The sequence below is a fragment of the Petromyzon marinus genome, chromosome 10 (assembly GCF_048934315.1).
Source record: "Petromyzon marinus isolate PM22_M1 ecotype Great Lakes invasive population chromosome 10, UKy_Petmar_22M1.pri1.0, whole genome shotgun sequence".
Classification (NCBI taxonomy): Eukaryota; Metazoa; Chordata; class Hyperoartia; order Petromyzontiformes; family Petromyzontidae; genus Petromyzon; species Petromyzon marinus.
The window spans coordinates 17,900,628-17,914,394 of record NC_133676.1 but is presented as its reverse complement, the minus strand read 5'-3'; the positions used below and the strand labels follow the sequence as shown (position 1 = coordinate 17,914,394).

At 46.3% G+C, this 13,767-nt stretch overlaps 1 protein-coding gene across 1 annotated transcript; it reads left to right on the top strand.

The window, feature by feature from the left end:
• The first annotated feature begins 729 nt into the window (after window positions 1–729).
• Window positions 730–13,554, top strand: LOC116940799 (lysosomal thioesterase PPT2-like). Its single transcript, XM_076066219.1, has 8 exons — window positions 730–1,013; window positions 2,747–2,900; window positions 4,512–4,607; window positions 4,748–4,852; window positions 7,629–7,712; window positions 9,823–9,907; window positions 12,453–12,507; window positions 13,176–13,554. The coding sequence occupies exons 1-8, from the start codon at window positions 825–827 to the stop codon at window positions 13,317–13,319; spliced, it is 912 nt and encodes a 303-aa protein (XP_075922334.1). The 5' UTR covers window positions 730–824; the 3' UTR covers window positions 13,320–13,554.
• Window positions 13,555–13,767: the final 213 nt, after the last annotated feature.

Genomic DNA, 13,767 nt, shown 5'->3' with positions numbered 1-13,767 from the left:
GAGACAATTTAAACCGAGAAGATGGATTCTGGCTTTGCAATCATTGGAAGGATTTGATAAACATTTCGGGTCTTAATTGATTGTTCACGCTTATGGTGGCTTTCAGACCGCATCCATTATTTTCGTCTCCCCCCTCCTCTTTTCCGAACATAGATGGACTCGGCCATCTGAATAACTGCCAAATCGCTCTCCGTTGTGCTAACGTTAAAAAAACACCACTTTTTTCAAATTTGCTTGCTGTGGTTTTTCACACCTGATGATGATTGCTTGTGTTGCAGTCGAAACGTCGTGAGAATTTTATTGTTTTATATTTTTATTATTTTATTGTTTCCCTTCTACGTGGCTTTACCGAAAGAACCAAGAATCTGAATCTGTTTTTAATCACGGGCAGCTGAAACTCACCAGACTCGACACCGGGATATCAGCCAGGGCGCCGGCTCCACAACCTTCTGACCTCTTAGCCGCCCGGCCACCTCTGTCGAACTTTGTCTGGTTCTTGGCATGTTTATTTTGATTACTCGAATAACCTGTGAACGCGATCATGACAACAAAATGTGCGCGATTGTCGAGAGATTCGCCACCGCGTTATGTGGCCTAAAATTGTGGTGAAACATTTTAGACTGGAAAATTCCAATCTCAAATCCACCCTCATTATAGACGCTGCAACAACATCCGAGCAAGCATCTCCCCACCCCGCCCTTCTCACATACCACAGCAAACGAGTTCCTCTCTGACAGGGTATAAATTCCACCAGCCAACTCCAAGTCCTCAACGCACGGTCAGCTTCGCGGAGCTGTTCCGTTTGTTTTGGTCCATGAAATTAAATGTTACACTGTTGTGACACCATGAAGTCCATTTCCATGTTCTCCGACAGTAAGTTCATCGTGAGTGTGACACTGTTTGGCCTAAGTGCCTTTGTCGCCGCTACTGCTGCATACAAGCCGATCGTCATTGTTCACGGCTTGTTCGGGAAGCCGTGCAACTTCCACGTGATGGCACGAAGAGTCGAGCAGGTGAGCGCGTCTCTGGACAGGGAGTCGATCTCACTGCTACATCACCTTGGGTGCGAGCTCAGCGGCTCGTGTGCTCTGCAGTAGAGATGACACTCTCAGAGAATATATCTGCATAGTTTGTTACGATGTTTTATTTATACGTAATTTATATGTATGATGATTATATCTAGTATGCACTGTGTTTAGTGTCGTCAGGCGTGATGAGCTACGCGTTCAAGAAACTCAACGTGGATCCCGAATCACAACATTTTCATGAATGCAGTCTTACTGACGAGTGTGTCGAGTGTTTTTATTGATTAGTGTATAGAGTGTTTATATTGATTAGTGTATAGAGTGTTTATATTGATTAGTGTATAGAGTGTTTATATTGATTAGTGTATCGAGTGTTTATATTGATTAGTGTATAGAGTGTTTATATTGACGAGTGTGTAAAGTGTTTATATTGACGAGTGTATAGAGTGTTTATATTGATTAGTGTATAGAGTGTTTATATTGACGAGTGTGTAGAGTGGTTATTTTGACGAGTGTGTAGGATGTTTATATTGACGAGTGTATAGAGTGTTTATATTGACGAGTGTGTAGAGTGTTTATACTGACGAGTGTTTAGAGTGTTTATATTGACGAGTGTGTAGAGTGTTTATATTGACGAGTGTGTAGAGTGTTTATATTGATTAGTGTATAGAGTGTTTATATTGACGAGTGTGTAGAGTGTTTATATTGACGAGTGTGTAGAGTGTTTATACCCACATATACAAACACAGAGACAATTTCAACCTAGAAGATGGATTCTGGCTTAGCAATCATTGGAAGGATTTGACAAACCATTTCGGGTCTTAATTGATTGTTCACGCTTACGGTGGCTTTCAGACCGCATCCATTATTTTCGTCTCCTCCCTCCTCTTTTCCGAACATAGATGGACTCGTCCATCTGAACAAACTGTCAAATCGCTCTCCGTGGTGCTAACGTTAAAAATAACCGCCACTTTTTTCAAATTTTCTTGCTGTGGTTTTCAAACCTGATGATGATGATTGCTTGTATTGCAGTCGAAACGTCGTGAGAATTTTATTGTTTTATATTTGTATTATTTTATTGTTTCCAATCTACATGACTTTATCGAAAGAACGAAGAATTTGAATCCTTGCAGTCACGAAAGCTTTCAATCAAAATTTGAGTGTGTACAGTGTTTTTTCGTTGTGAACGTTAGGATGTGGCGGTCCACTTTTGCCGGTTGCTGAACGAACACATGATAAGGTCGCACTCATTACACACGAAGTGCTTGTCACGAATGAACCACAATACCTCGCTGATCTCGTCAAGGAGCATGAACCACCATCACGCAGACTGTGGTCATCCTCGCAGCAGCTGATTTTGGCTGCTGGCAATCTAATAAAGACGGTCACTGCATCGCGCGCATTCAGATGCGCTTCCGTGGCCGTCTGGAACGCTCTTGCTTCCGATATTAGTATGTCACTAGAGCTATGCATTTTAAAATCTAGAATTAAATCTAATTTATTTAGAACCGTATTATTGTTTGTTTGTTGTCCTTCCCCCGCACTATCCGATGAGCACGATTGGCTGCGTACGATGCGAGAAAAAAAGACAGCTACACACACACACCGACGTGGAAGCTGTGAAGCGGCGGGTTGCCTTCAGCTGTTATCAACGCGCATCAGTGACGAGTTGACTGGAGCGAGCTCCCGCGTGCCTTGTCCGACGGTTCGTGTGGGGCCAGGCGCACCCGGGCACGGAGGTGTCGACCATCAGCCTCTACGACGGCCTCAGGAGCCTGGCCCCCATGTGGGATCAGGCGCGGGGCCTCATCCACAAAATGCAGCCCATCATGAGCCGCGCTCCCCAGGGTGTGCATCTCCTCTGCTACTCACAAGGTGCTCGCCACACCCTCACCTGCCACTCACAAGGTGCTCGCCACACCCTCACCTGCTACTCACAAGGTGCTCACCACACCCTCACCTGCTACTCACAAGGTGCTCGCCACACCCTCACCTGCTACTCACAAGGTGCTCGCCACGCCCTCACCTGCTACTCACAAGGTGCTCGCCACACCCTCACCTGCTACTCACAAGGTCCTCACCACACCCTCACCTGCTACTCACAAGGTGCTCACCACACCCTCACCTGCTACTCACAAGGTGCTCGCCACACCCTCACCTGCTACTCACAAGGTGCTCACCACACCCTCACCTGCTACTCACAAGGTGCTCACCACACCCTCACCTGCTACTCACAAGGTGCTCGCCACACCCTCACCTACTACTCACAAGGTGCTCGCCACACCCTCATCTGCTACTCTCAAGGTGCCCACCACACCCTCACCTGCCACTCACAAGGTGCTCACCACACCCTCACCTGCTACTCATAAGGTGCTCACCACACCCTCACCTGCTACTCACAAGGTGCTCGCCACACCCTCACCTGCTACTCACAAGGTGCTCGCCACACCCTCACCTGCTACTCACAAGGTGCTCACCACACCTTCATCTGCTACTCACAAGGTGCTCACCACACCCTCACCTGCTACTCACAAGGTGTTCGCCACACCCTCACCTGCTACTCACAAGGTGCTCACCACACCCTCACCTGCTACTCACAAGGTGCTCACCACACCCTCACCTGCTACTCACAAGGTGCTCACCACACCCTCACCTGCTACTCACAAGGTGTTCGCCACACCCTCACCTGCTACTCACAAGGTGCTCACCACACCCTCACCTGCTACTCACAAGGTGCTCACCACACCCTCACCTGCTACTCACAAGGTGCTCACCACACCCTCACCTGCTACTCACAAGGTGCTCACCACACCCTCACCTGCTACTCACAAGGTGCTCACCACACCCTCACCTGCTACTCACAAGATGCTCACCACACCCTCACCTGCTACTCACAAGGTGCTTACCACACCCTCACCTGCTACTCACAAGATGCTCACCACACCCTCACCTGCTACTCACAAGGTCCTCACCACACCCTCACCTGCTACTCACAAGGTGCTCACCACACCCTCACCTGCTACTCACAATGTGCTCACCACACCCTCACCTGCTACTCACAAGGTGCTCACCACACCCTCACCTGCTACTCACAAGGTGCTCACCACACCCTCACCTGCTACTCACAAGGTGCTCACCACACCCTCACCTGCTACTCACAAGGTACTCACCACGCCATCTGCAGATGATGAGACAGGATGACGTTTAAAGTTACACGACGTTGTGATGTGAGAGGATGCAATGCCCCTCCACACGCTGCATGTGATGGAGTGAAGACGACGTCTCTCGCCCCGTCTCTGTATTTAGTTCGCGACTCTTTTGCAAAGACATCACCTCGAGATATCCAGCCAGGTTATTCTTACGCACGAGACGATGGGCCGTGGCTGGCCTTCAGCGAAGGTTGCTGGGTTTAGTGAGAGAGAGAGGGAGGGAGAGAGCCACTCCTGTGGACGTGACGCCGATGGTTTTCCACCCTCGCCCGACCAGGAGGCCTCCTGTGTCGCGCGGCGCTGTCTCTGCTGGCTCTTCACAACGTGGACACCTTCATCTCGCTCGCGTCCCCGCAGATGGGACAGTACGGAGGTAAATGTGTCAGAGGCGGGCCTCGGTTCCTCGCCGGGGTCACCGCGTGCGGTTCACCGACGCGAACGCGACGGCTCGGAGTGCCGCCACCGTCCTCATCGACGTCTCTCTCTCCCCCAATCACGCAATCTCCTCTGCAGTTCCAGCTTTGTTCCAGAAGGCCTTGCCGATGGCCAGGACGCATGTCCACAACATCTGCTACAACGGCCTTGGACAGCGCCTTTCGATATGCAACTACTGGAACGGTGAGCCGGGCCACGTGCCGTGCGGTGGCGACACGCGTGGCGCTTGTTGTAGTTGCTGACGCCTTGTGAGTCACCTACTGGCAGGTGTTTAACGATTCATCAATTATCATCGATTGTCATGCTCACATTAACGTGCATCAGACTGAGCATCACGTGACTAGTTTTTATTTTATTCCTGCAAGACGAAAGTGGGTAGCAGAGACAAGACGGACATCAGTGAGACAACACAAACAAGACAACACAAACAAGACAACACAAACAAGACAACACAAACAAGACAACACAAACAAGACATTGTAAACAAAACAACACAAACAAGACAACACAAACAAGACAACACAAACAAGACAACACAAACAAGACATTGTAAACAAGACAACACAAACAAGACAACACAAACAAGACAACACAAACAAGACAACACAAACAAGACAACACAAACAAGACAACACAAACACGACATTGTAAACAAGACAACACAAACAAGACAACACAAACAAGACAACACAAACAAGACATTGTAAAGAAAACAACACAAACAAGACAACACAAACAAGACAACACAAACAAGACAACACAAACAAAACAACACAAACAAGAGAACACAAACAAGACAACACAAACAAGACATTGTAAACAAGACAACACAAACAAGACAACACAAACAATACAACACAAACAAAACAACACAAACAAGACAACACAAACAAGACAACACAAACAAAACATTGTAAACAAGACAACACAAACAAGACAACACAAACAAGACAACACAAACAAGACAACACAAACAAAACAACACAAACAAAACAACACAAACAAGACAACACAAACAAGACAACACAAACAAGACAGCACAAACAAGACAACACAAACAAGACAACACAAACACGACATTGTAAACAAGACAACACAAACAAGACAACACAAACAAAACAACACAAACAAGACAACACAAACAAGACAACACAAACAAGACATTGTAAACAAGACAACACAAACAAGACATTGTAAACAAAACAACACAAACAAGACAACACAAACAAGACAACACAAACAAGACAACACAAACAAGACAACACAAACAAAACAACACAAACAAGAGAACACAAACAAGACAACACAAACAAGACATTGTAAACAATACAACACAAACAAGACAACACAAACAAGACAACACAAACAAGACAACACAAACAAAACAACACAAACAAGACAACACAAACAAGACAACACAAACAAAACATTGTAAACAAGACAACACAAACAAGACAACACAAACAAGACAACACAAACAAGACAACACAAACAAAACAACACAAACAAAACAACACAAACAAGACAACACAAACAAGACAACACAAACAAGACAGCACAAACAAGACAACACAAACAAGACAACACAAACACGACATTGTAAACAAGACAACACAAACAAGACAACACAAACACGACATTGTAAACAAGACAACACAAACAAGACAACACAAACAAGACATTGTAAACAAGACAACACAAACAAGACATTGTAAACAAGACAACACAAACAAAACAACACAAACAAAACAACACAAACAAGACAACACAAACAAGACAACACAAACAAGACAGCACAAACAAGACAACACAAACAAGACAACACAAACACGACATTGTAAACAAGACAACACAAACAAGACAACACAAACACGACATTGTAAACAAGACAACACAAACAAGACAACACAAACAAGACATTGTAAACAAGACAACACAAACAAGACATTGTAAACAAGACAACACAAACAAAACAACACAAACAAAACAACACAAACAAGACAACACAAACAAGACAACACAAACAAGACAGCACAAACAAGACAACACAAACAAGACAACACAAACACGACATTGTAAACAAGACAACACAAACAAGACAACACAAACAAAACAACACAAACAAGACAACACAAACAAGACAACACAAACAAGACATTGTAAACAAGACAACACAAACAAGACATTGTAAACAAGACAACACAAACAAAACAACACAAACAAAACAACACAAACAAGACAACACAAACAAGACAACACAAACAAGACAGCACAAACAAGACAACACAAACAAGACAACACAAACACGACATTGTAAACAAGACAACACAAACAAGACAACACAAACAAAACAACACAAACAAGACAACACAAACAAGACAACACAAACAAGACATTGTAAACAAGACAACACAAACAAGACATTGTAAACAAGACAACACAAACAAAACAACACAAACAAAACAACACAAACAAGACAACACAAACAAGACAACACAAACAAGACAGCACAAACAAGACAACACAAACAAGACAACACAAACACGACATTGTAAACAAGACAACACAAACAAGACAACACAAACAAGACAACACAAACAAAACAACACAAACAAGACAACACAAACAAGACAACACAAACAAGACAACACAAACAAGACATTGTAAACAAGACAACACAAACAAGACAACACAAACAAGACAACACAAACAAGACAACACAAACAAGACAACACAAACAAGACAACACAAACAAGACAACACCAACAAGATAGACGGCACAAACAATGCATAACAAAGTAAATATATTTTAATCTTAAGTCAGAATTCACGAGACCCCGTGCTGGGACGGGTGGCAGGGGATCATCACCGACATATCGACTGAGCACTTGACAGATTACGCTTCTGATCATTGAAAGCGACTTGTAGGTGTGAGTTGCAATTGTATCATTGTGTCCAGATCCTCTTCATCAAGAGAAATATGAGACAAACAGCAAGTTCCTGGCAGTTATCAACAACCAGACGCACAGCCCTCATGCTGACGGTATGTCACCATTCTCGGAAACACTATTCTGCAACATCATACATCCTAATTAAGCCAAATATCCGTACAATGTGTTTCATTCAATCTTTAGCATCGTACAAGTGTAAACAGCAGTAATGTAATAATCTTGGATATCACATTTATTCCAAAATCTAATTAATGCAATATGTACTTTACTGCTTATGGAACAAGTTTGTATTAAGATTGTATCAGAGAAATGGCAAAATTCGTTAAACATGGCACCATAAACTTCTCCTGTTATGCAACCACAAGTTGTGTTTGCCACTGGCTGCATAGCAGAAGCACAGATGTGTAGAGGAATTGAGACTGGTTATGAAAGGGATACAGATGTGTGCGTATAAATCACGAGTGCCATCTGCCACGATCCTTCCTCCTCACTTGCTGACGGGAGTTCTACCAAAACTCTCTGCGTTTCCTAACTTCCGAGTTCGAGATGAGCTCCAACTCAGATTTTACAATCATATATTAGGATTCCTAACATATTTATATGGTTACAAAATAAAAAATCTGAAATCGTATTTTTTTAAGCTGTTAATTTTAAAATAAATAATGTTACAAGAAAATTCATCAAAATATGTATGTTTTACACAAGAATGATTAATGCACGTGTGTATACTTAGACGTTACACAAACTGCAAGATATACTGCGATGATTGTTTGGTGGGAATAGAGGTAAAATAAACAGACATGCAGCTGTTTTAGCAAATTATGATGATACAATATTTGACTCCCATAAATCTTGACAAACCTCAGAATCCGTCTTTCCCTGCTGTTCTTGTTGAAGCAGACTGACCACCCCTGGACTGTTTACACTACAGAGTCTCACCAGCAGAGCGCGTGCTGTTAAACAGATGCTGCCAGGTGCCTGGTACAACTGCCTAAACATTGGTTCACAACCCCCATAGGCTCCTGGACGATGATATAACCTTACATGAACATGCAGTGCAGAGACCACATTTTATATACATATATTTTTACAATATATTGATAACCCAGGCGAATGTACCACACATATATTCAACTTTCGCATTCAAATTTCTTATCATCACTGTGGTCAAGGTAATCTGTTTTTTTTCTTGCATTCCACACATTGACCTTGCTTTATCTGCAAAAATATAGATAACTCGCCTTTTGCCCGTCCAACGACGGGTGTATTGCAGTGAATATGAAACTTGCAAGCGAAAAGCAGACCGCGACGTGATCTTCATTGCATCCATTCGTGTGCAATTTGTAAGGGCGCGGTGACACAGACCTATTTCATGTTAAGGTTATAATCCCTTGTTCATCACGACGTCCTTTTTACTTCGATGTCTCAACAACAGCGTGACGGAGATCACGTGACGTGAGGGTTCTGTAGTGAGGGTTGTCAGTTGACGCCGAGCAGGGGGGAGGGGTCGCCTCGCCCCCCCCCCCCCCACCATGTGGAGTGACGTCAGCCGCTAATCATTATTAATGGGGGGGGGGGTCCATTAGGAGGATGTCACCTTATAATGATTGTTAATGAGGGGAACTGTTCGATGTGGAGGTACGTCACCTGCTCATGATTATTAATGAGGGATGGGTTCTCCATGCGGAATGACGTCACTCGCTCATGATTATTAATGAGGGGCGGGTCCATGTGGAGGACGTCAGCCGCTCATGATTATTAATGGGGGCAGGTCGACGTGGAGTGACGTCACGCGTGGGACACACAGACATTCTTGGTTCATCATAGTAGTCTATAGTGACTTAAAACTTTCGTGACTGCTTTTATTAGTTAAAAAAATATATATTTTCTATCTACGTGACTTTACTGAAAGAACCAAGAATATAGTGGTACATAGATCTAGGTGGAATGATACCAGGCCTGGTACTGAAACCTTCCTGCCCTCTGTGTCATCTGCGGATGTGGTAAAAGGCAGCGCAGTCATACAGGGTGGTGCAGCCCTGATGATAGGCTGGCACGGCATCGCGGATGGCCAACACGGCATTGGGAGGGAAGGTCTCAATCGGTTTGAGAAATTCGTTTCAGATGTCGCACAAACACGACTCCAAGTGTTTGCATCAACAAAAGATTAATGTTCACGTTTGACACGTGTGAATCCTGCAGCGTGGAAGAAAAATTTCTTGCGCATCAAGAACCTGGTGATGGTCGGGGGACCTGGCGAGGATGTGGTGATGCCGTGGCAGTCCAGGTGAGGGCCCTGGTGGGGTTGGTGGTCGTGGTGGTGGAGGTTGTGGGGTTGGTGGGGGTGGTGGTGGAGGTTGTGGGGTTGGTGGTGGTGGTCGTGGTGGTGGTGGAGGTTGTGGGGTTGGTGGTGATGGTCGTGATGGTGGTGGAGGTTGTGGGGTTGGTGGTGGTGGAGGTTGTTGGGTTGGTGGTGGTGGTGGTGGTGGAGGTTGTGGGGTTGGTGGTGGTGGTCGTGGTGGAAGTTGTGGGGTTGGTGGTGATGGTCGTGGGGGTGGTGGAGGTTGTGGGGTTGGTGGTGGTCGTGGTGGTGGTGGAAGTTATGGGGTTGGTGGTGGTTGTGGGGTTGGTGGTGGTCGTGGTGGTGATGGTCGTGGTGGTGGAGGTTGTGGGGTTGGTGGTGGTGGTCGTGGGGGTGGTGGAGGTTGTGGGGCTGGTGGTGGTGGTCGTGGTGGTGGTGGAGGTTGTGGGGTTGGTGGTGGTGGAGGTTGTGGGGTTGGTGGTGGTGGTCGTGGGGGTGGTGGAGGTTGTGGGGTTGGTGGTGGTGGTCGTGGGGGTGGTGGAGGTTGTGGGGTTGGTGGTGGTCGTTGTGGTGGTGGAGGTTGTTGGGTTGGTGGTGGTTGTGGGGTTGGTGGTGATGGTGGTCGAGGTGGTGGTGGAGGTTGTGGGGTTGGTGGTCGTGGTGGTGGTGGTCGTGGTGGTCGTGGTGGTGGTGGAGGTTGTGGGGTTGGTGGTGGTTGTGGGGTTGGTGGTCGTGGTGGTGGTGGTCGTGGTGGTCGTGGTGGTGGTGGTGGTGGTGGTCGTGGTGGTGATGGTCGTGGTGGTGGTCGTGGTGGTGATGGTCGTGGTGGTCGTGATGGTGGTGGAGGTTGTGGGGTTGGTGGTGGTTGTGGGGTTGGTGGTCGTGGTGGTGGTGGTCGTGGTGGTGATGGTCGTGGTGGTGATGGTCGTGGTGGTGGTGGTCGTGGTGGTGGTGGAGGTTGTGGGGTTGGTGGTGGTTGTGGGGTTGGTGGTCGTGGTGGTGGTGGTCGTGGTGGTGGTGGTCGTGGTGGTGGTGGAGGTTGTGCGGTTGGTGGTGGTTGTGGGGTTGGTGGTGGTGGTGGTCGTGGTGGTGATGGTCGTGGTGGTCGTGGTGGTGGTCGTGGTGGTGGTGGTGGTGGTGGTCGTGGTGGAGTTTGTGGGGTTGGTGGTGGTGGTGGAGGTTGTGGGGTTGGTGGTCGTGGTGGTGGTGGTCGTGGTGGTGGTGATGGTCGTGGTGGTCGTGGTGGTGGTGGTGATGGTCGTGGTGGTGGTCGTGGTGGTCGTGGTGGTGGTGGTCGTGGAGGTTGTGGGGGTGGTGGTCGTGGTGGTGGTGGTCCTGGTGGTGGTGATGGTCGTGGTGGTCGTGGTGGTGGTGGTGATGGTCGTGGTGGTGGTCGTGGTGGTCGTGGTGGTGGTGGTCGTGGAGGTTGTGGGGGTGGTGGTCGTGGTGGTGGTGGTCGTGGTGGTGGCGGAGGTTGTGGGGTTGGTGGTGGTGGTCGTGGTGGAGGTTGTGGGGTTGGTGGTGGTGGTCGTGGTAGTGGTGGAGGTTCTGGGGTTGGTGGTGGTGGTCGTGGTGGTGGAGGTTGTGGTCGTGGTGGTGATAGTCGTGGTGGTGGTGGTGGTCGTGGTGGTGATGGAGGTTGTGTGGTTGGTGGTGATGGTCGTGGTGGTTGTGGGGTTGGTGGTGATGGTCGTGGTGGTGATGGTCGTGGTTGTGGTGGTCGTGGTGGTCGTGGTGGTGGTGGTGGTGGTGGTCGCGGTGGTGGTGGTTGCGGTGGTGGTGGTCGTGGTCGCGGTGGTGGTGGTCGCGGTGGTGGTGGAGGTTGTGGGAGTGGTGCCAGGACTGGGCACAGCCCGACGCAAACTGCACAACTGGGAGGGTTCGGTACAAGACTAAAGCCCGACCGAACGTGCGATTGAGCGCTGATAAAAGTGGGGGTTATTTCACGTGTAGTGTACTCACGCGCAGAAGCGACCTAACAGTTTCACTGTCTCTTGGATAATTCCATATCACTTGCAATGACAACATTATTCAATGCATGTTTGTGCTCTCATTTAAATTGTGTGTTGCATTTGATGAGAATGAAGAGAGGAGTCCTAGGCCTGACGAGATATATTTTACACATGAGTGACCAACGATGCGATCTGAGTGAGGCAAAACACACACACCGGCTTCGCGACCAATATTATTAATGATAGAGTTTTTTTTGGGTTAGATCACGTACATGTAATTGTGTCGTTAAATTCGCCACCACCCGACACAGCCAATTAGTGAGGTTTATCAAGTAAACAAATTCATTACGAGTACAGCACACCGGTGTGTTGGAGAATAAACCCACAATATATTTATAATTCGAGTACGAATTTTCTCCAGTAACTACCATCATAGATGAGATATTTTTTTTACAAATGAAACTGAATAATTGCGTGTGTTTTTTAATGTGGTTAGCGCCGTGTGTGAAGGTGATCGTTTTGGCAAGTTTTCACCACCTTGTTGAATGAGGCAACCTTTCTCTTCAATATATTCACAGTTTCTTTGAGTCGTATGACGAACATCTGGGGATCTTGGGCATGACAGAGCAGCAGGTATCGTCAGTTGCATTGAAATCCGCAGCATTTCATTTCCACTCTATGCAACGAAGCAACAGTGCATATTAATTACAGTAGCATAAAATCCCGCCACAGTTGTATGCACAATGTAAACATTGCACTGAATCCAGTAATTATTAAAATACTTTAACTAACTGCTAAAGTGAATAGTGTTGTTTTTAAGTTAAAATGTAATTTATGAGAAGCATATAAAAAGCTTTGCCATTTCCCAGAAGGGACCAGTGGAACTTACCACAGCCAGGAAGGAGTTTTCCCTCTTGCCAAAGTGAGTTTACAATGATCTGGCTTCGGTGTACAGGGCAACAATGCCCAATGAAAAATAAAATGTCCACACATATCAATGTTGACCATTCCTGGACAAGTTTGGACACCTGTTGGACTTGTGAAGCACCCACATCCATAACGATGCTACTATCGCCCTTCCTGGCGTCTTACACATTTGACATAAGTACTTTTAACAATGTTGCAGGGATTAAAAACACTACTGTGTGTATATTTTGATATATCCTGAGTTTCACAAGTTAAAAATGCCCATCGTACACCACTGCGTTGTGATTGGACGTGCGCGCGTGTGTGTGCGTGTGTGTGCGCGTGTGTGTGTGCGCGTGTGCGCGTGTGCGTGTGTATGTGTGTGAAATCTCTAGGTGTATACCCAGGACTCGTTTGGACTGCGCACTTTGGATGAAGCTGGGAACCTCACCAAGTGTGTCGTGCCATACGTGCGCCACTTGCAGTTTCCCTTTGATCGCTACACGTTCGAGAAGTGCATCTTGCAATGGCTCACATAAGGCACGCTCCTCCGTCACATATCCCACGCACATATAGCTAAGCTTAATGGTTTAACTGACTGCAATGTAACAAAGCAGACATTTATATTTTTGCAGAAAATTAAATTTACGTAACATTTTGCACGTGACGAACAAGAATGATTGTGGTTAAATGTTCAATTATTATAGTCATTACATGTATTCACTAATCAGGACACACGTTGTTTAACATTTTCATTAAATGCTATCAATCTGGCTATTGTGTCGGCCATATTGGCAATATTTTTTATCGATATCAATCTTGGTAAAATTTTAAATATTAATAATGTTCTCATGCTTATTATCTGGAAATTTTGATTTAAAGCTTTCGTGACTGCAGGGATTCATATTCTTGGTTCTTTCGGTAAAGTCACGTAGAAGGGAAATAATAAAATAATAAAAATAAAACAATAAAATTCTCACGACGTTT

Bases quoted from the DNA above. Each gene is read 5' to 3' on its own strand.
- LOC116940799 (XM_076066219.1), top strand. From the start codon at position 825: ATGTTACACTGTTGTGACACCATGAAGTCCATTTCCATGTTCTCCGAC. The intron at 1,014-2,746 runs GTGAGCGCGTCT...GTGTGGGGCCAG, and splicing joins TGGCACGAAGAGTCGAGCAG to GCGCACCCGGGCACGGAGGT. The intron at 2,901-4,511 runs GTGCTCGCCACA...TCGCCCGACCAG, and splicing joins TCTCCTCTGCTACTCACAAG to GAGGCCTCCTGTGTCGCGCG.